Source organism: Cryptomeria japonica, chromosome 3 (assembly GCF_030272615.1).
Source record: "Cryptomeria japonica chromosome 3, Sugi_1.0, whole genome shotgun sequence".
In the NCBI taxonomy this organism is placed as follows: Eukaryota; Viridiplantae; Streptophyta; class Pinopsida; order Cupressales; family Cupressaceae; genus Cryptomeria; species Cryptomeria japonica.
The window spans coordinates 349,150,792-349,173,635 of record NC_081407.1 but is presented as its reverse complement, the minus strand read 5'-3'; the positions used below and the strand labels follow the sequence as shown (position 1 = coordinate 349,173,635).

At 36.0% G+C, this 22,844-nt stretch overlaps 1 protein-coding gene across 2 annotated transcripts in view; it reads left to right on the top strand.

Annotated features, from left to right (window-relative positions):
• Positions 1-22,844, top strand: part of LOC131076511 (uncharacterized) — a 169,675-nt gene that overhangs the window by 92,876 nt on the left and 53,955 nt on the right. The window contains exons 6-9 of one of the 2 annotated variants that reach the window (XM_058013741.2): positions 12,057-12,202; positions 12,329-12,361; positions 14,131-14,202; positions 14,311-14,410. In XM_058013741.2, the coding sequence (XP_057869724.2) occupies positions 12,057-12,202; positions 12,329-12,361; positions 14,131-14,202; positions 14,311-14,410 (351 nt within the window). Of the gene's footprint in view, positions 1-12,056; positions 12,203-12,328; positions 12,431-14,130; positions 14,203-14,310; positions 14,411-22,844 lie in introns of both variants that reach the window. The other variant, XM_058013740.2, reaches the window with a different exon arrangement.

Sequence of the window (22,844 nt, the reverse complement as noted above, 5' to 3'; positions counted from 1 at the left end):
TGTACCATATTTTGGCAATAAAGAAACTTAACACGTGTCACAAATAAATTAAATAAAATTAATATTTTAAAATGGAGAGTTTAAATTTGAATTTGACATACCTCTAAATATAAAAATTCAAGAGATAGAATCAAGCTATAAATTTTATATCAATCAAACAAAAAGAATTACTTGGCTGCAAAGGATGAAATGGTGCAATAGTACCAAAAGTCTTTAATTGCATGTCTAGCTGTATCATGTATGTCCTTGTTCCAACTCATGCTCTCAAGTGACGGTTGGTAACCAAGAGTAGTGCATGGCACAAAATATGAATCCATCCTAGATTTAAGAATTCTAGGCCCAAGGCTAACACTGCCACTACCACTGGCACTAGCACAAGCACAAGCACAAACACCAACAACGCTACCAACATTAACACTAGCACTAGGACGAAATGGAGGCATGGAAGAAGACTCTCCACTACCACCAATGCAAAGCCACTCCTCCCTTTGCCTCTTTTTCATTTATTTTTGTATCTCAAATGTTTCTATTTGCACTTGCACCTCATGAACAACCTTAGGAGGCATGTGTGGGCATGGTCGTGCATCATGGGCGAGTATGTGTGCAAGATGGTATGTCAATCTAATAATGCCTCCTCCATGATAAAATGTTTTCCAAAAAGAACATTTCACCTCCTCTTTTTTGCCTAGGGAAAAGTTCAACATGGGTCCCTTCGAACTGGGGTTTTGAACATCGTGAAATAGATGGTTTGAAAAACTTGAGGATGTTGCAATAACATATAAATAAACAAAAGTAACATTTGTGAATTGTGATTTATAAATTATAATTAATAAACTAATACAAAAAAATGTAGGGTTTGTTCAAAAGAAAAATCAAACACATCTAGGGTTCTTTTTTTGATCTAGTAAAGTAAAATAAAAAAAGAAACGAAATGTAAAGAAAAATGCAGTTTTTGGTTAAAAAAACAAGAAAACCAAAAAAAATTCAAGCTTACCTCTAAAATAAAACTTGAAATCAAATGAAACCTCCTTCCAATTGTTGGTAGACACCTCTTGATGCACCAAACACAGTGTTACAAGACTACAAGACTAACCGAGTCTAGCCAAGTCTAGAGGTAAGGCACCTTTGCAGAGTATCTAGGACTCTAGACTCAAACTTGCTGAGTCTGATAGAGGCTGGAAGAGTCTTGGCAGGCTTAGCAAAATTGCCGAGTCCCGAGCCCAAAACGCTACCGCTCACCAAACGAAAAAGTGACTTAAAAACAATAAAAAAAAGGTCTTAGTCAAAAGGTAAGGTTTTATATTTGTTGTTTCTACCTCCAAAAGTCATTCTTATTGTTTTCAAGCACAATGAGAAGAAAAAAGCAGTATGCCATTGAAGAAGAAACCAGCAGGTTGATGGAAGGCGAAATATTGATTGAAGATCATCTGGGCAGGTTAGTAGCTTGCATTGACGTATTTAGAGGAGCTGAAGAAAGATTTGGAGGAGGTTACAACTAATTTGGTGCAAATTTAAAGAGGTAAGTTCATATTTTATGTTGTTTTTTGGTGCATTTGTTTTATTTTAGGTTAATGGGAAAAAAACAAATCCTAGATAATCAGATCCTAGCTGTTTTTTATTTTTTTTCCTTAATTCTTAAGTTGCAAACCTTAATTGTTCTTAGTTTTTTCTTTTCTTATTTTATTTTAATTCTATTAGAAAGTGTAAATGCTTGTTTTTTATTATTTATAGTTTATTGTAGCTTACCATTCATTTATAATTTGATCCAAAATTTGAAGTATAATGTCTATCCTAGGTAGAAAGCATCCCGCTTGGAAACATGCTATCCTCAAGACAAAAGAGGTGAAATAAAATGTTTCCATTGCAAAACAAAATACAATGGGGGAGGTATTAATCCATTGAAGTATCACCATGCACAAATACCAATGCATGATGCTAAACCATGCACAAAAGCACCCATTGATGTTGTACGTGAAGTAGAAATGCAAATAGAGGCTTTTGAAGAGAAAAAAGAATTAAAAAGGAAGCAAAGGGAAGAATGGCAAACATTGGTGGAGAGAGTTTTTGAATTAGTTCATTTCCTCAATCCATGAGTAATGGAAGTGCTAGCGCGAGTGTGAGTATTGGGCCTCAAAATCATAAAAATAAATCTCAAATAGATTCATATTTTGCTGCACGCACGACTTCAGGTTCCTAACCATCACTTGAGAGCATAGGTTGGAATAAGGAAAAGCATGACACTGCAAAAAGTGCAATTGGAGATCTCTAGCACTAGTGCTCTATTCCATTCCATGCAGGCAGGTAATCATTATTATTTTTGTTTTAAAATAAATTTTTGATTTTATGTCTATTGATTTTTTTGTTTTTAAGACTTAAGAATATGTGGCATTGAAGATATTTATTTTTTATGTTAACTTAATACTTATTTTGTTTATATAATTTGTTTTAGGTCTCCTTATTGGCAAAATATAATAGACACCATTATTGTTTGTGGTGTGGGGTTCAAAGCCACTAATGATGAGGAGACAAAAGGTGCTTTTTTATCTTAAAAGGTGGCTGATGTCTAAGCCACAATTGATGAGTAGCATGAGATATGGACAAGGAAGGGTTGCACCATCATGATTGATGGTTGAACCGACAGAATAAGTAGAACACTATTGAATTTTCTTGTTTCTTCCTTAGGTAATTGTAGTTTCTAAAGTCCATTGATTTAGTGTTCCAGATTTTTAATTTTTAATTTTATTGAATCGCTGGTTTTTTTCTTTCTCAAGTGGTACGGTGTTCTTAAAGTCAATAGATGCTTCAAGAAGCATAAAAAATACTGAGTTTCTTTATGGGGCTTCGGAGGAAGTGTTGGCCGAGGTGGTTGAGGAGAACGTAGTACAGATAGTCAAAGATAATGCGGCAAATTATGTTGTTGTAAGTAGACTTCTTATGGAGAGGCACCCCACCTTGTTTTGGACCCCTTGTGTTGCTCACTGCCTTGACCTCATATTGGAGGATCTTGGCAAAATTTCCTAGATCAAAACATGCATAGAGCACACAAGAAATATTTGTAAATACATATATAATCATAATTGGGTCAACCTTATGAGGAATTTCACAAGTAAGAAAGAGTTGGCTCGTTCAGGAATTACCTGCTTGCAACCAATTTTATCACGTTGCAATCCTTGCTTCAATCCAAGGCCACTTTGAGATGCATGTTTGTAAATGAGGAGTGGTCTATTTCATCATATGCAAAGACCACTACATTGATTGATGTGGTTGATCGATTTTTGATGAGCATGCCTTTTGGCAACTGACCAAGGCGATTGTGTTAGCAACTTTCCATTATATTTTTGTTCTTATTTCCATTTCATTTGCTTATTTTTGTTCACATTTATTTATGTTCATTGTTAGAACTTAAAAGTTTTAACTTAAAACAATGTTTCACAATCATTGCAGTTCTTAGAGCCTCTAGTTGTCCTCTTACAAGTTTTTGATGGAGAGAAGCCCGCAATGGGCTACATATATGAGGGCTATCAAGTGCTAATTAGTCCAATCCATTTCTAGGCGTCTTTACCTCTTAGTCAAGGATTCTTGATGGATTTTCAATTTCAACTTAGGAATTCCTTACTTCAACTCCAGATTTTACATTCTAACTTAGAAATTCCTTATTTGAACTTAGGATTTCACATTTCAATTTTTTATTTCCAATCCTCCAACAAAGATTTTTTTGAACAATCCACATTTCAATTCCAGATTTTGAAGGGGAAACTCGACTCATCCATGGATTTTGAGTGGAGTCCAAATTTTAATCGTGTATTTTCCATGAAAATTGCAACTTCAACATGGATTTTGAAAGGGAAATTCAATCTAGACAAATATAAATCAAGGAAAATCCGAACTTTTTCTAGATTTTGCTTGAGAATTTCAACTTTATCCAAGGATTTAAAAATAGCTTTTAGAATTTTACTTATTTTTCTTTCTTGTCAAGGTCCGATTTCTAACCTTGACTAGGAATTTTCCTTGTCACGATTATACCTTTCTAAAGAGAAAACTTTGCACTCTAACTCATTTCAAGGATCATTCAATACTTTCTCCGGATTGACAAGACAAAATGAAACCCCTCTAATCTAAGGTTAGTGAGTGAAATTATTGCCAAGCTAAGAAAAACTAAGCCAAGATGACTAAACTAACAATTGAAAAAGAGGGATCCCCATTTCCAATCAAGCGTGTGTGTTTACAACACAACACTTCCCTTGTCTTTTTGTTTAATGCCACCAATGCGGGATACTTTTGTTATGCCAAAGGCTCCATCAGTTGTTCCCTTTGATGTAGGGGTTACTGATTCCGCATTGGAGTATTTGGCTTACAAGGCGTGAGGCTGCTTATTGTGAGTTAAATTAGCTTCTAGATGTCTAGAGAGGTATTAAAAGATATCCTTTAGGAATTAAGTTTTAACCATCTTAATCTTGCAGTGGTGTTTGTGCAAGACTTATGGTGACTTGATTCAAAGTCAAGTTGTTCTTCTTCCCTTTGCTATTATGTATGGATATTTTTAGGCATGGAAAAACTCAATTTAGATACTCATTCTAGGATATGATGAAAATTGAGCTTTGATAATGATGATCAGCATTGTGGGTCCAAAATGGTGTCATGGAGGACAACCCAATAACCTAGTGGGTAAATCGCCAAGTTATGAAATACACATGCAATAGAAAACTTGCAGAAACTATTTTATATTCAAAAGAAAAAAAGATAGCAAAATAATGATCTTCTATTCGAGCAACTTAATAGTTATGGTACTCATGAGTACAATGAACAAAAATGATGAGAATTGGTATTCTCTTGATTAAAAAATTACAGCATTGGAGGACATACATACGCATTTGGCTGAATTACATAATGCAAATGCATGCTAGGTCTACTATCTAGATATGCATTTGCATGAAAAGGAATTGTTCAATGAGTATCTCCCAAAGCCATTATTTTGACACCACCATATTAGCTAAAGGAAAATGGCATCAAGGATCAACATGTGAAGGATGATTCAATAAAGGTGTTGTTGGTTAGTTGGTCTTTATTCAAAGAATCCCAATGGAAAATGTGACAGCTACAGTAAAGTGAAGGAAAGCAATTGCACATCTGAAAGACTATAACGTTCTCCATAAAGCATCTATGTTGGAGAGACAATTGGACTGAAAAAAAGAGAAAAGAGCACTTGAAAGTTTGAAACAATTGCTCAGGTAGAAGGATTGGAAATAAAAATGAAGGTAAAAGATACAAAGATGAAGAAAATTTGATAGAAAAAAGGCCTAAAACTAAAATACTGGATCGAGGAGATGGACACTAGAAGGCAGCGCAGCAATGTAAATGATGAAGGGTACTCCCCTTATAAACCCAAACACACAACAACAATAGAGAAATAAATAGAAAATGCGAGAGAGGAAACACTTGCTTTCTATTATCTCAATGAAATGAAATTACAACATTTTGAAAATAACATGTAGCAACCACATGGGCATTCTCATTACAATAATCTGCAAGCCAGACCCACAAACTGCACTATTGGAACTGTCCCCTTGTAGCCCCCATTTGCCTTCTTTATATTGTGAAGTTTAACCACTTAGAATGTTCTAGAAAGTGCAACTCCTTTTTAGGCTAACCACTTTTGTACCCCATTTTCCTATATTGTAATATGCCAAGAATATGCCCAAAATAGCCCTTATTAACAAATAAACAATATTTTTGGGTGATGCAAGATTTCTCTTCCACCGTGGATTGTCCTGCATCATACACCTGGGGTAATTTGAAAAGTGACCTTGTCACATCTTAGGTGTTCAGAGGAAAACCAAGGCGGTCAACCTCTGCTTTAGACAACAATGATGAATCTTCAACAGGCTTTCCTTTCCACTTGACCAAATACTCCTCATACTGCATGTTTCTTGTGCTTCTACCCACACGATTATCCAAGATGTCTTCTATCTCCTCCTCTGAAGTAGTTGCTGGAACATTCCACTGTGTTTCTGCTATTTCTTTTTCAATACCACCTTCATGATACTGTGTCAAATCTGGAATATTAAAGACAGATGAAATGTTAAGTCCACTTGGCAACTCTACCTCATAAGCATTTCCTAAATCATGCTTCTTCAGGATTTTGCATGGCCCAAATTTCTTCATCTTCAACTTGTTATATGTTCCCATTGGAAACCTCTCCTTTCTCAAATGAACCATGACTTCTTCTCCAATCTGAAATTCCTTATATCTCCTTTTCTGATCTGCCTTAGCCTTGTACTGAATATTCATCTTGTTAATATGCTTTCTCACTTCATGCAAATTCTTCAGGTGCTCTACAAAGTCTTCAGCTTTGGCACTACTCTTTTCTCCTTTGTCCATCTTCCTTAATTTTGAAGCATTTCTAGGACTACTTTCGTATACAATCTGGAATGGCGATTTACTAGTACCATTGACAAAATTATTGTATGCAAACTCTACCTGTGGTAAAATCAAATCCCATCCCTTGGGCTTATCTCCTACTAAGCATCTCAACAGGTTACCCAAACATCTATTTACCACTTCAATTTGCTCAACAATTTGTGGAGGGTGTGTTGAACTGAACTTCAAATCGGTCTTCAACTTTTTCCACAATGTCCTCCAAAAGTACCCAACAAACTTGGTGTCTCGATCTTAAACTATACTCTTCGGTAGACCATGTAGTCTCACCACCTCTCTGAAAAATAACTCTGCCACATGAACAAAATCATTAGTCTTCTTACAAGGAATAAAATGTGCCTTCTTCGAGAATCTATCCATGACCACAAAAATGGAATCATGTCCTCTCTGAGTCCTTGGTAAACCAAAAACAAAATCCATACTAATATCCTCCCATGGCCTCTTTGGTATAGGTAAACACTGATACAACCCTGTATTCTGTCTAGTGCCCTTTTGCCATCTAACATACTTTACAACTTTGCACAAACTTCTTAACATCTTGCTGCAATTGTGGCCAATAATAATGCTCATTGACAAGAGGAATGGTCTTATCTCGACCAAAGTGTCCAACCAATCCTCCACTATGCTTCTCTTTGACTAGGTTCTCCCTCATGGAACTCTTTGGAATGCACAACTGGCTTCCTTTGAATAACATCCCATCTTGGATAATAAAATCCAAGCACTTGGTCCTATCTAAAGTAACAGGTTTCATGCAAGCTCTCCAAGCCTCTCCAAAATCAGGATCTTTTGGATACAAACTTGAGTTCATGGAACCCAACAACTTCGATCTGCATCTTCGTCAACAAGTTTTGCCTTCTACTCGAGGCATCTGTAACCCTGTTAGACTTTCCACTCATATGCTTCAAAACAAAAGTGTAACTCTGCGAAAATTCAACCCATTTCAAATGTCTTTGATTCAACTTTCCTTGACTATTCAAATATTGTAAAGCTTGATGATCAATAAATAAAAAAAACTCCTTAGGCAAAAGATGACATCTCTTGTTTCTCAATGCTTGAACTATAGCATAAAACTCCTACTCATAAACATAATATTTTCGTTTGGCATCATTCAACTTTTCACTAAAATAAGCAATGGGTTTCCGTCTTGACTCAAAATAGCTCCAATGGCATTGCCACTAGCATCACAATCTACCTCAAATACCTTGTTAAAATCTGGAAGTGCTAAAATAGGTTACTTTTTAACTTTTCTTTTTAACAAATCTACACTCCTTGTTGCTGTCGCTGTCCACTTAAACTCTTTTCTATCCCCTCTCATTGTTTTAGTTAGGGGCCCACAAATACTATTGAATTTTTTGATAATTTTTTTGTAAAAACTAGCCAGAGCATGAAAAGATCTCACCTCAGTAGCACTTCTTGGAGTAGGCTATTCAAGGATAGCCTTCACTTTCCCTAGGTCCATTTTAAGACCATCTGCTGAGACAACAAATCTCAGGTACACTAACTCCTTTTTCACAAAATTGCACTTCTTCAGGTTAATCGATAACTTTTCTTTTCTAAACTTCTCAAAGACCCTACAAAATATGCATTATATGCTCTTCCAATATCTTACTAAAAATCAAAATATCATCCAAGTAAACAATAACAAACTTACTTAAAAAGTCTTTCAATACCTCATTCATGAGCCGCATGAATGTGTTCGGCACATTGGTTAGCCCAAAAGGAATGACTAACCACTCATACAAGCCCTCCTTTGTTTTGAAGGCTATTTTCCATTCATCTCCTTCTCTAATCTGAATTTGGTGATATCCACTCTTCGGATCTATCTTTGTGAAGTACTCAGCTCCACTCAAACAATACATAATGTCATCAATCCTCGGCAAGGGAAATCTATACTTGATAGTAATCTTATTGATAGCTCTGGGGTCTATGCACATCCTCCATTCTCCATTTTTCTTTGGTGCTAGTACTGTAGGTACCGCACATGGACTCAAACTCTCTCGAATCAACCCTTTATGTAATAACTCTTGCACTTGTCTATTCAAGTCTTCACTCTCTGCTGGAGTCATTCAATGGACTGCCTTATTCGGCAAACTAGCTCCAAGAATCAGGTCCATCTGATGACCAATCTTCCTCACTGGTGGTAATCCATCAGGTACATTATCAAATACAATATCCTGAAATTCTTCCAACAAATCTACAACTTCCATAGGTACATCTTCTACGTCCTCTTTATTGACTTTTGTAATTCAAGAAAAACACATATGCTCATGCTTCATGCCTTCTAGAAACTTTCTTCCATCAGCTAAACATATTCTTGCATTATTGCTTCAATGGCTTCAACTTGTGTTGGACACAATCCTTTGTCAAAGAATAGGTATTTGCATACCCATCATGTATTGCATGACGATCAAATTGCCATGGTCTCCCTAATAACATATGACAAACATCCGTAGGCATGATATCACATAATATCTCATTATGATAGTCTCCAATCTTGAATTTTACCAAACATTGTTCATTGACCAAAGCCTTATGGTCCTTCTGCAGCCAAGCAATCCGATAGGGGTTCGGATGCCTTCTTTTTACTTCAACTTGCTAACCATTTCCTCATAAACAAGGTTATCACTACTACCACCATCTATAATGACATTGCAAACTTTACCATTATACTTACATCTTGTGCGAAACAAATTCTTCCTTTGGGCTGGCTCCTTCTCATCATTAAGCAAGGCTCTTCTAGTAACAAGAACCTCTCCTCTCTCTGCATCTTCAAGATGTGACTAAGCATCTTCATCTACATGTGCAACTCATGCATTATCCTCAGGTCTTCTATTTGCCCTCCCTTGATTTTGGGGACACTCATAGGCTCTATGACCTTCTTCTCCACATTCGAAACATGTTCCACGAAAGCCTCCTCTTCTCGGGCCTCGTCCTCTTCCTCTTTGATCTCCATTATTTTGATCATGAGGACAGTAGGAATTATTTCCCCTTTGATTCTGACTGCTACTAGAGTCATCATTCTTCTTCTGGTCTTCATTTCGGCCTCCATAAGACCGTCCACCAATCTTTCCACCACGACCTCTTCCATTTTGCTTTCTCTCAAATCTCTTGTTTAGCTTCTCTTCTACCTTCAAAGCAAATTGATATGCATCTTCAATGGTAGACATTCTTACCAAACTCAACTCTTCTTGAGTACTCGGTTTCAACCCATTTATGTAACGGGCAACTTTATCCTTGTCGGCCTCATAATGGCCTATTCTAATAAGAACTCGATAGAATTCTTTTGTATACTCTTTAACAGATTTTCGTGCTTGCTTCAACCCTTGCATCTTTTTCAACAAATCAAGCTCATAGTCAATAGGAATGAATTCTCTCTTCAATTTGTCCACCATCCGATCCCATCTTGTCATTTTCTCTTTTCCTCTTCTATTTCTTCCTAACTGAACTTCTTTCCGCCAAATACTCGCATGACCCTTCAGTTTGGTCTTTGCAAATTTGACCCTTTCAGGATCACCCACTTCTTCATACTCAAAATATTCTTCCATAGTATTGATCCAATCGATCAACTCTTCTAGATTAAGATTTCCAAAATATGTGGAAACTTCAATCTTTGGCCCTTTTCCCATCTCTTAGAAATGGCCCTCAAAAACTTAGCCTCATCAAGATCTCTAACTACCTCTTGTTCTTCTTCGATATCATCCTCTTCTTCCTCCTCGCTTTCATCTCTTGCCCTAATATCAACTCCTCTACACAACTCCTCTTGCAGTGCTTGAACTTGTTTCTAGAGGGCTCTAAAACCCGCTTCTGTCACATTGACATTTCTTCCACCACGGTTCCTTCGTGGAGGCATTTTCTCACTTTCCTCACAAACCCACAACTAGAGCCCTGGTGCAAACTACCTCACATTCAGTGATCCGTTTACACACTCAGGAACTTCTACTTTGATACCACTTGATGAAGGGTATTCTCCTTATAAACCCAAACACACAACAGCAATAGAGAAATAAACAGAAAATGCGAGAGAGGAAACACTTGCTTTCTATTATCTCAATGAAATGAAATTACAACATTCAGAAAATAACTTGTAACAATGAGATAGGCATTCTCATTACAATAATTTGCAAGATAGAGCCACGAACTGCACTACTGGAACTATCCCCTTGTAACCCCCATTTGCCTTCTTTACATTGTGAAGTTTAACGTCCTAGAATGTTCTAGAAAGTGTAACTCCCCCTTTTCAAGCTGACCACTTTTTTACCCCATTTCCCTATATTGGAATATGCCAAGAATATGCTCAAAATAGCCCTTATTAACAAATAAACAATATCTTTGGGTGATGCAAGATTGCTCTTATACCTTGGATGCTCCTGCATCAGTAAAGGAAGTGGCATACAACAACTTGAATAGGTGGGGCTTTAAATAACTATTGCTCTAGTAAAGGAAATTGCATGTTCCAATGCCATAGAGAGAAAATTTATTAAGAGCATCGGATTTTCACTGTCATGATGGGAACAAATGTTTTGGAAAAACCTGTGTAGAAGAGGAAACTTGCCAAGCAGAAATCAGATTTGAACTATAAGTTGACAAAGACTGAAAATGATGCAAATGGGGGGCCAAGAATGTCAAGCTAGTGGTAGTGTAGGCAACAAACAAATTGAACTTTATAAGAAAGTAAAGACAAAAACTCAGCAGCAAAATTAAAGTACTTGAGCTATAGCATCACCTCCTACATCAGCTTCAGTTCAGGCTTTACCAGTACCTTCAGCCTTTTCCCTTGAGTTGCCAAATGAATGTGTTACATTATCTGTTCTCAGTGCTTCCACTACATGGAGTTTGCAAAGATGCCGACAATTCTAGAGGCAGAAATAGATTTAGAACCTGGATTTGATATAAGGGCCATCATTGTACACACCATGATAGAACAAATATGTTAATAAAACAACATACTTTCATATAGCTTGATGTAGTAAGCGAGAGTCGATAAAATTGAGTTATGAGGTAGTTAGCACGTTGACTGTTGTGAAAAACTGTTGCACTTACTCCTATTTTTCTATATGTATATACAGTGTCCAATAGTTCCAAGTTCTCTTGATTTAGACTAGTTCTAAGACTAATGATAGCCAGGCCTGCATATTGGTTAACATGTAGAATATGACTAAATTATTCAATATAGACATTCTATTTCATTCATTATGTTGCTATTCTAGTGATGATGATGGCGTGAATTCTAATATAACCATTCTCTTCACCTTTATTCTACCTTTCTTTCAATTCACATCTTTATGAGAAAAATAAGGCACTGTTATCATCACCAGATTTCCTCTGCTCTCTCTTCCATTTCGATTCAGAAAGAGCATTGATAGTTTTAAACATTTTCATAGACTAAGAGGATACCTTCTATTGAATTTTGGTTGCCTTTTTTTTTTTGTTTTGTTTCAAGATTGTAGTAAAAGAAATTATGTTGTGAAATTTAATACAATGCTGAGGGCCTTTTTGGATTTGTAATATATTGGCTAAAGTGCTAAACTGATATGATATCTTGTTTCCATGGAAAATATATTCTTTATTTCCTTTTAGATCTATCCTCAAACCTAAATATTTTATTGCTTCTGCTGCATCAGTCATATTGGAAACTGGCAAAGTTGTTACTTGCATAACCCGCAATGTAGATGGAAGGTTTGAAATCAAGATTGGCCGGGCGACTGATGGATTGAATCAGACAATTCAATCAGATTATTTATTGATTGCAACTGGTAGCTGTCAACAGGTTTGCACAATAATCCTATAGTGAAATGCTTGTTATTTACAAAATGTTTTAATTTAGAACTCAATCTTGGAAGCAGTATTTTTGGTTTTCTTTATACTTATGGACTTTCACCTTCTACAATTGCAGGCTCAGGGTCTTGCTGTTCAACTGGGTCATACAGTAATAGAGCCTAGACCAAGTCTATTTACTTTTAAAATTAAAGATCCAAGTCTCAACAAATTAGCAGGGGTATATATTTTGTGCAGTCATTGACTTGTATTCCTTTTCAGCTGATATTATTGTTATGTTTTGTGTTCTTAGCTAAGTTCTTTTGGTTATGAAAGTCAAACAATATCTCAATATCTAAACCTCTGGAAATTCATGTTCAATACAAAAGTGCTTTCTTTTATTTCATAACTGGTTTTCAGTTGAAAGGTTCAAAAACCATTTCTGGGGGGCTTGCACTGCAAATCACAAACTTCTTTGGCTTAGATATCAGCAATGAGAAGTCTGCCAAAGTAGCGTTGTGCACCTGATTTTGCTTCATGTTGTTATCAAACCATTCAGGTGGGGTGTTCTCCAGCTGGAATGGATCATTGGTGAACAGAGTGAAACTCTATGAACTTTATCAGTAAGCCCCAGAATCCAGATGGTAGTATATACCTGTTTGGAACTTGGAGAGATCACATAAAAAAATATATCAGTTTTATTATATTGGTGGAATTTGTTGCAAGATAAGCATATGTTATCTAGATCCATGGTTATTTTCTGTCTCTTCTAGCCATCCACTTATACATTGAGTAGACGCAGATCTCAACTTCAGGTGATTCCTACAGGGATAAAAGACGAGCCTCTATAAAAAATAGTTTAAAAGATATACAAATTAGTAAATTGGAATATTTAACAATAAATTTTGTGCATGTTTAGAAACTATAAATGTTTAAATCTTGTAGGAATTCATCTTTATATTTAGTGTAGGGCTCCTTATTTATAATTTATGTTGTGGGTATCGAGCAGAGACTGTTTCCTATTTATAAAACATATTTGAAACAAACTCCTGCCTAGAAGCTTCTGGAAATGATTCCTCCACTATTTCCTTAATTGGAATAATTTGTAGACTAATGTAATAAGAGACCTTCCAAACCTTGCTTCCCTTATCATGATGATGATAAAGTACAATAAACACAAGCACAGAACTAACAGGGGAACAACACTATTCTTCAAGATTAATACTGTAGTTTAGAAATTATTAGGTGGGCTAGGTGGTTTAGGGATAGTAATAAAATATTACTTGGTAGTAAAAATGAAATACTCTGTTATTTGACAAGGGGTTTCTGCATGGTTGCAGTCCTAAAAGAAGACTTGTCATTTTTTACAAAGACTCATCACTTTTCTCATATTGCTATCCACTTTTGCAGACATATTTTACTGTGTTACAGATATTTCTAGCCAATGTGTGTGCATGGATTTCTTATGGAATAAAAATAATTAGGCATTGACTTGCACTAGTCCAGTTGGTCTTGGAAATATCTACAGGCATACACTAAAATAATCTCCCTCAAAATGGAATAAAGAATAATTTATATACCTTTCTGTATGACTAGGTATTCTATTTAAGCTTTATTTTCCTTTTCTGGATTTGTTATGTTTTATTCCATTTGATTCTATCTTTGGCACAATTTCTGCCATAAATCAAATCTAAAAAGATCTATTATCTACCTCTAGTCCGGGTCAAATATGGATTAAGATTGAATCAGGTATTGGTACCACTGCATTTGCACCCTTGGTATGGATCCTTATGTTTAGTGTTTTACAAAAATAGAATGTATAGTTTAACTTTAAATCATTAAAACCAATCCTTTGAAATTTTGAGTCTTTCTTTTGTTGACTCTAATATGGTAAATGAATATATCATATTGTGTTTGGATCTGATGATTTTAGTTTTCTAGGTAACCTTTTCAAGAGTGCGTGCAAAACTGAAACTTTCAAATGTGAAAGGAAATGCCTCTCAATTAATACAGGTATGTGATCTTTCAGCTTGAAATGCGTGGCCTCAAGCTCTCTTTCTTTGGTTTGAAATAAACGTATGCAATCAAAGTATTATATCTTTGTTTCCTTATCTGCAATAGGTTGGCCCTTTGTTGATTACCCATTGGGGTTTCAGTGGACCAGTGATTCTTCGTTTGTCTGCTTGGGCTGCATGCCTTTTGTTCTCCACAAAATATCAAGGCAAGTGCATGCACAAATAAGAACATTATTAATTTCTTTCTAGGTGGGTTTTGTAGTATCACTTGTTAAATATTGGCTTCTAGTAGCACTGTGGAGTAGAGAGTTTCTAAAAATAGGGGATTCATTCTCAATGTTGTGATTTCAAGAATTTCATTTGTAAGTCCAAATTGTTAGCTACTTTGATTTGTTCCTTTATAATTATTGGTTGAGTCACTATTTTTGGCAAATTGTTCCATAGAAAGAGCTAACTCTTCGAAATCACTTGGATGGGATTTATAATATTGTCCCATAGTACTACTTAATTAAATTGCTAGTGTTCTCCACTTGCATGACAGTATTGTAAAAAATTCAATTGAATAATGAATATTTTTCATCTTTTATTTTTGCATCATGAGAGAGAGGGAAGGAGGGAGGAAGATAAAGGCAAGGGTGAGGGAGAGGGAGGGGGTTGTTGTGACCTAACACATCGCCCCATTGCAAATGGGGACCCTCTGTTTCTGCTTTTTAGGGTTCTATTTTGGCGTCGCAACTGCTAATCACCAGTCTTTTTACAATGAGGAGTTAGAGTTTTTGAGAATTCAGCCGAGAAATCATGCTCAAAGTCATGTATGAATGTTGTCAAAGTGCTTAGAACGTTTGAAGGACAAGGATCGCAATTGCTTTGGGTCATTTTTGACAACTCGCTATTTCTAGAAATTTTTGCTTTTTTGCTTTTTTCTGCTTTTTAGAAAGTGGCATATGGGTTTTGTTCCTCAGGTCATTTCATCTCTGCCCATGTTCTCGGAATTTGAAAATCTTGTCTCTAGGTATAAAAAGCAGGGCTTCGAAATTTTTGCTTTTTTATGAGATTAGGGTTTTGTTGTTTAGGTCATTTTAGTCCTGCCCATGTCTTCAGATTCGAGAACTTTTGCCTCTGAGTATAAAAAGCAAGAGTTTGCTTTTTTTTCTTTTTTCAGAGATTAGGGTTTTGATCTTTAGGCCATATTATTACTACCCATGTTCTCAGAATTTGAAAATTTGGTCTTGAAGGGTAAAAAAGAAAAATGCAAACCCTAATTAGGGTTTTGTTCTAGAAGATCAGCCATATGATTAGTGCCCATGTTCTCAGATTTCAAAAATTAGGTCTCCAAGTGCAAAAAGCAAAGTGGAAACCCTAATTAGTGTTTCATTTCAGATGTCCAAGCATGATCAAGGTCCGCCAAGGCATAAGGAAGTTGTCCAAGTGAAAATGTCCGACACTTGGTAAACTCCTACCAAGGGTTAACGAACTCATGGCAGTGGTGAATCAAACTCCTACGAGAGGTTAAGCTCATTCACACACAAGGATGTTTGACAGTATTCAAGGTTAAGGCAGACAAAGGTTGAAGTTTGCCTTGTTTAGAAGCATGGAAGATCAAAATTCATGGTATAAAGGACAAATTCGCCCAAGGAGAGGAATGGCAGACAAAGGTTGAAGTTTGCCTTGTCTAGAAGCATGGAAGATGGCACATGGCTGTCCAAGTTAAAATTCGCCCATGATAAGGGAACAAGGTTTGATAAGCTTGGAATCATGTCAAAGCCTAAGCGCATTCAAGAATGGCACATAGACTTCCAAGTCCGCGAAGGTCAAGAAGGATGGCAAAGGCAACAAGAAGAGAAAGCATGTCCAAGACACACCAAGGTTCGCTTTGTCTAAGATGGCTAAGACTCTTCAAAGTCCGCCTCATGTAGAAACAAGTTGTCCGACACTTGCTAAACTCCTACCTTCAGTTAAGAAACTCATGGCAAGAGTAAAACAAACTCCTACTTGAGGTTAAGCAGAATAAACATGTCAAGGCACATGTGAAGTCCGCCAAGGAAATAATTGTCCAATGCTAAGCCAAGTCCGCCTTGGCGTCAAACACATGAAGTCCTTCCATGATCAAACACATCAAGGTCCGCAAGGCAAGTTTGGAAAGAAATTGTCCAAGTCCGCCAAAGTGGCAAAGGATAAAGCAAACAAAGTTGGCAAGAGACTTTCAATGTCCGCTGAGCATAAGAAGACAATGTCTAAGCTTCTTCAAACCCCGCCCATGGACAAAAAGGTTGGCAAATGAACATCAAACTCCGATCTGCAGTCAAGGGGAAAATCCTAAGGTCAAGTAAACTCCACCCATGGGTTAGGATGGATAAAGCACTTCAAAGTTCGGCACAAAAGAAAGCAAACATTGGAAAAACAAATAAAGCATGAGCACATGACCAAACATCTTCCAAGTCTGCCAAAGAAAAAGACATGGTTAGGAGAAAGAGATATGGCAAGGCTTCCTCCAAGTCCGCCCAAGAAGAAAAGAAAAAGGTTTTGGCAAGAAAGAATTAAAAGATGGCAAAGTCCAACTTAGGCAAGTTGAAGTTGGCAAAACATTGGCCAAGTCCGACTTGGCATAAAAGACTCCAAGTCTGCCATGAAGACAAGGTTGAAAGAGAAAAGTAAAGAGATCTTTGTACAAGGTTAGAAGAAAATACAAGTTGGTAAGGTGAATTACACAAAGTTTGCTAAGAAGGATAGACATAAACATTCCAAGTTAACTAGGCATAAATGGAATATGTGAAGATGCCTAAGCAAGACATGAAAATCTGCCCATGGCTCAAGGATAAGACATGAAGACAATTGACTAGTCATGCCGAAGACACAAAAATGGCTAGGAAAAACAGATTTGACAAAGTAGCACATGAAATCAAGGGTCAAACATACAAACGGGTTGAAAAATAAAAGTTTGACACATAAAAAATGGCTAAGTATGGAATTTTCCACAATCAAAAGAATTAAGTTTTGACCAAGTGTTGGAAGAGAAACAGGAAGAAAGAAGAAGAATAAAGAGGGAAAGTAAGGAGAAGATGAATAAAATCCCTGTCCAAGGGCGGAGTTTGTTCTTCTCAGCACAAGCCAGATCCAGAATTGAAAGCAAATTCACAGGCAAAGTGTTTCCGAGCATAGAAATGGTCAAAATCTTGGCTAGGTGTTGAAGGTTCCACATGAAGGTGCCACAAAATAAAATCGACGAGCCAAAATCTGGCAAAGTATGGGAGATACTTCACAGAAAAGTTCCAATTTCCTCCATTGTGGCATAGGCACAGGGGTTTCCAAGAATCAAGAAAGAAAGTCTTCAGACTTGGCAAAATATAGAAAGAAATTCCAGACTTCTTGAAGGATTTCATCTCTTGAAGAGTCAAAGACAAACTCCCAATCAAGATCAAATAGTGGCAAGAAGACTATTCCAAACAAATTTCCAGACTCAAGCAATTTTTCACAAATTGGAGAATACAAGGAGGACACTCAATATTTAGATTGTTCCAAGTCAACATGTCCAGGTTCAACGAACTTGACTTATCCAAAAGCTTCTAGAAGGCACACTTCACAATGCAACAACCTTCAATTTTATTATTGATTTATATTTAGCAAGAAGGACAAGTGTCCTCAAATGTAATTTTCTCATTGGTCGAGAGGTAGTTAGTTGTAGCAAACCCTAATTAGGGTTTTATTTTGTAATCTAGACCATTGATTGAAAATCAATTCTAGCCATTGATGTGTAATTGGGGAGCCTATAAATTGAGGTCAACCCCTCATTTGTAAATTATGGGAGCATTTTGCAAAACAGGTTGAGATATGTAATTGTTGCGTATGATTGCCAAAGTAATAAGTAATACATTGTTCGAATTGATGGTGATTACCTCTTTTATTTTGGAATTTGCATGGTTCTTATCCCTCGTCATAGTTTAGATTTCATTTCATGTATGTTAGAAGAATGCAAGATTTGATAAGTATTGATTTATGGTGAATTTTTGCTCGTACTTTTGATGAACAAATGATTTTTGTTCATTGTGTAAAGTTAGTCTGAGCTTATTTTGTGGAGGTTTAACTTCTACTTTGAGTGATATTGTTCAACTGTTGGTATTATTCATAAGTATGAAAATCATAAGCACATCTCTTGAAGATCACACTCACTTTGTGTAGTTGTCCTAAGCGTGGCGAAGCAAATTGTTGTTATTGAAGTCACCTAGTCAATGCCGTCTCTTGAATTCTTAGGAATAGGTTAGAATTTATGAACCCTTATCTCCTTTTTAGTTTTCTTGAAGTCCATGATCCAAGTCCCAGATGATAGAGCTTCATTGTCTAAACCTCTATTGTGAATTGAACATGCCAAGCGTAAGTCCCTTTGTGTATTACCAGCATATCACAATGCCCATTGAGCTTATCTGCATGTCAAGGCCTGACAAAAGAAACCTTGGAATCGCCATATGATATTATCATAAGCGGTGATTTTTCAAGAGAGGATAGAGTGTCTTTGGATATTTTATTCTAATGTTTGGTAGATGATAAAACATACACCAACAGGGGTGTGACTGAAACAATAATAATACAAATATACATTTCATTGTATTTAGGTTAGCATAGATGATTTTGGTAAAATGCCTATTTTCTACTTTATAATTTCCATCTTATATATATTTTCTATTTTCTACTCTGAATTGCTAAAAATTCCTTTAGCATGTAATGGAATTCTACTCAACCAAGAAGGGTTATGTGATGCTTTTGCACTGATTTTATCTACACCATCATTTTGAGTCTTGATCATCCCTATTATAACCCTGATCAGGGTGATTCCCCATCAAATGTGCTTCAAATGTTAGTAGCTAAAAGTATTGCCACAATTCAACATTGGAATCCAATCCATATAAAAATATGCATCAAAGTTTTAAGATGCCTATATTCTATTGAAACCTTCAAAACTGACATTTATTCTGTGCTTTATGAAGCCTGTTGATGGGAAAAGCCTGGCATTCAATTTCATATTCAAAAAATTTATTGTTTTGTACTAGATTCACTTGGCAATAAAGTTACTATAAAATTATAAGAATAATTCAAAAAACTATAAATATCTTTTAGAAATCTCAGTGAATGCCTCATGTACAATGTTTCTATTTCCTTCAACTAATGCACATTTTGATGATCTAGAAAAAGGACTTAGTGTTGATCCATATACATACTATCATAGTTGACATAAACAAAAGTTAAACCATACGATTGATCAACATTATCTTGTGTAATGTCCCCTTTTATTTGACCTTGAAATATAATTGAATGATTAAAATTACGTTCAGAAATAAGAAAATTTAGTGATGACTAAATTTAATTATTTAAAAAGGTCATAAAAATAATCAATTAATTAAATACTAAATATTCCTAAGCTCTTCGATTTGTTCGTATTTAATTAATTAAGTGCTGGACTATGGTTGTTTATTAAGTGACTTTTTTTATGTCAATGGGAGAATATAAGACTCACTTCATTATTCCTAGGGTATTTATTAAGTGACTTATTTTATGTAAATGAGAAAATATAAGATTGTCACTTTATTATTCCCAGGCTGAAGTAAAAAATTATAAGGAGAGGGAAAATTGAAAAGCATTCTAGAAGTTTCTCGCATTGGTTATAAAAGAGCAGTGAGAGGCCCATTCCAAATATGCTTGGTTTATCTTTTTTTCTCTTGAAGAGCTTTGAGAGCTTCTGGCTTTCGGTTCAGGAAGCCCTAGGACAAAAATTCTTGGGTTTGGGTGGATTGGACAAAAACCCAATTCCATCTTTGGGGTGGATTCATTTTGGGATTCACATTTGAGTTTCATTGCAAAATTGGTGAAGTCTTCTTCGAAGACCAATTTTTGAGGTATTTTATTAATTTCCTAATTAAAAGCATATTTCCAATTTTCATAAATAAAGGTGTGAATATGTTGAAATGTTGAGGGATTTTAATAAATTTGAACTACATATTCCCGTGAGTCGAAGGCTTTGAAGGAGTTGTTTAATATTTTGAAGATCTGATAATATTGGTGTGAACATTTTTTTACTAGAAAACAAGCTTTTGGCTGGGTAAAATAAAGTATTACTATTTGGAAGCTTTTTTATCTATTCAAGGTGGATTACTTGCATATGGTAAATAAGGGCGATTAAATTTTGAAGGAGCTTGTGAAGAATATTGTGGGACTTTAGTAAAGACATCAGGGTCAAATGAATTGATAATTCGGAAGTCAATCATTGTTAGATATTACTGAGGGAATCGTGGACAATAATGTAAAGTATATTCAATTTCTATTGAAGAACAAGTTAAAACTAGTAATGCTATGTGATTGCAATTTATTATTTTGTGTCTAACAATTCTGATTTATTTATGTGCAGACTGTGGGAGAGAGATCATTAAATATTTTCTATGTCTTCTCCAAATGAATTCAGTTGGTATATATATCATTTAGGCAACCGGTCAGTAGGTGTATTGACCGGTCATGCCTTTTAGGCATGACCGATCAATGCACCCATTGATCGGTGCCTTTTCAATATACGTTTGTTTTATCTCTTAACAAATGCTATAATTGATCGGTTCACATATAACCCCGATAATCATATTGCATATCATAATTAGGATCGGTGCCTTAATGCAACCGATAACCAAAGGCGCTTTGTATATTTGAATTGGTGCTTTACTAACAACAGCATTTAGTTAAGTTCGATACACATTGCAATATAATTAAGTTCGATACACATTATTGAACTGTAGTTACATCAAGGCATTACTAATGATATCGGCATCGTAGTATGCTGTCATTGATAGCATAGTATGATATCGATATCATTAGTATGGATATCAATACTCAATATCGATGTATGAATTATTATCAACAATGCGATAAGTATTGTCAGCATGATTTAAATAGTATGAATAACAGCATATATAAGTATGGTTTTACTTATCTTGCAGGAGCTATAATGCATTAACAAATAAAACCTTGGTGTGGACTTTGTGATCCACCATTTTGGTTAAACATGGAGTATTATTTGGAGTCTTCTGCATTTTCTTTGTTGCGTCCATTTCTATTTCTTTTGCTGTGGATTTCTCCTGTGATATCTCAGGCTTACTCTTCATAGTAAATCACATGTTTCTATTCTTCTATGGCATGAGATTATCACTTGTTGTGCATTTGTCTACCATGGCGTGAGCCTAGCATATATTGACTTGAGGGTTTAGGTTAAAGACATGAATTTTAGAAGAGGATCACAACTCTTTGGGAACTTTTTCTTGTTTTTGCGGTTTATATCTGATCTCAGGTGATTTGCTTGTATTTTGACATGTGATGTCCCCATCTTTAACCTAAAGGTGAACAAACAATAAGCAATCATGTGTCCAAGGGTGGCAGCCTTGAACACCTCTAATCAATTTAGGAATCACAATTTGTACCAAAGTTCCTAGACTTGGACTCGGCTCTGACTCGGCAAAATAAGAAAACCCTTGAAATTTAGAGTTTTTTAATGATTTAAAACTTGTTTCATACACCCATTATTGAATTAAGCTTAAAGACACTATAACATCATCAAATAGAAGCTAATTTGATCACATACATCCATCACATGCGTAGAAATGTAAACTGTAGCTGAAGGAATTAGAAAACATAGATATATAGAGTTATAAATGTTTTCCTATGTACATAAAATCCATGACTTCAAATGTTCCCAAACATATATGTAACTGTAAAGTGTAAACAAAAATAAGTCTATGGCTCAGGCTCTGGCTCAGCCTCGTCTATCTACCTCCTAGAAAGGCGTCTAAGGTAGCTCCTGATGACTGAGTAGCCATAGTCTTTGCCTGTGATGTGCCAGTCTGAGTAGCCATAGGTGTTGTGCCTGATCGTGCTCTATCCTCCTCTGCCATAGCCACAGCCTCAACCTCTCTGTCTGCCTGGTCAACCCACTCAAGGTCCTCATCAGTGAAGACTGGATCGGTGGACTCGGTGAGCCAATCGGACTCGGGGTCAACTTCCTCTAGAGTGACCGGAAAGGAGTCAGCGTCCAAAATCTGTCTGAGACGGAAATGGCAAAAAAAATCATTAAAAAATGTTATGTTTTTTTTTGTTTTTTGACTGCACTATTTTAAGTGACGCAGGGCGGGTCATGACCTTCGGACTCGGTGAGTCAGGGAGTGACTCTCTGACACGGCGAGTCACACCCCTTGACCTGTTTGAGCCCGGGTCAGGGTCACCGTGACCCAGCAGGGGTCACTCGGCCCGCTGACTCGCGTGACTCGCCGTGAGTCACAAAACTCTGATTTGTACATAATAGTTCAAGTAGGTAGTAATATATTATATCAATAGAAGATTGTTGCATGAAGAAACATTTTGGAAAATCGTCTTATTCCATAAGACTTCACGATTTTCCTATTCGAGCACCCCCGTAAAGGATGGGGAATAAGTTGTAGTAATGAAGACAAGAGATATAACCTGCTATCCACCCAATTTCAAAATCAAGGAACGAAGATACAAGTGACCAATAAGGTAGTGTGCCCTGCATAGATTGATCACATATGTGAACTCAACAAGGAAGATAGAAGGATCAATGAGGTTGATGACTAACTATTAGTTTATAGTATATATACA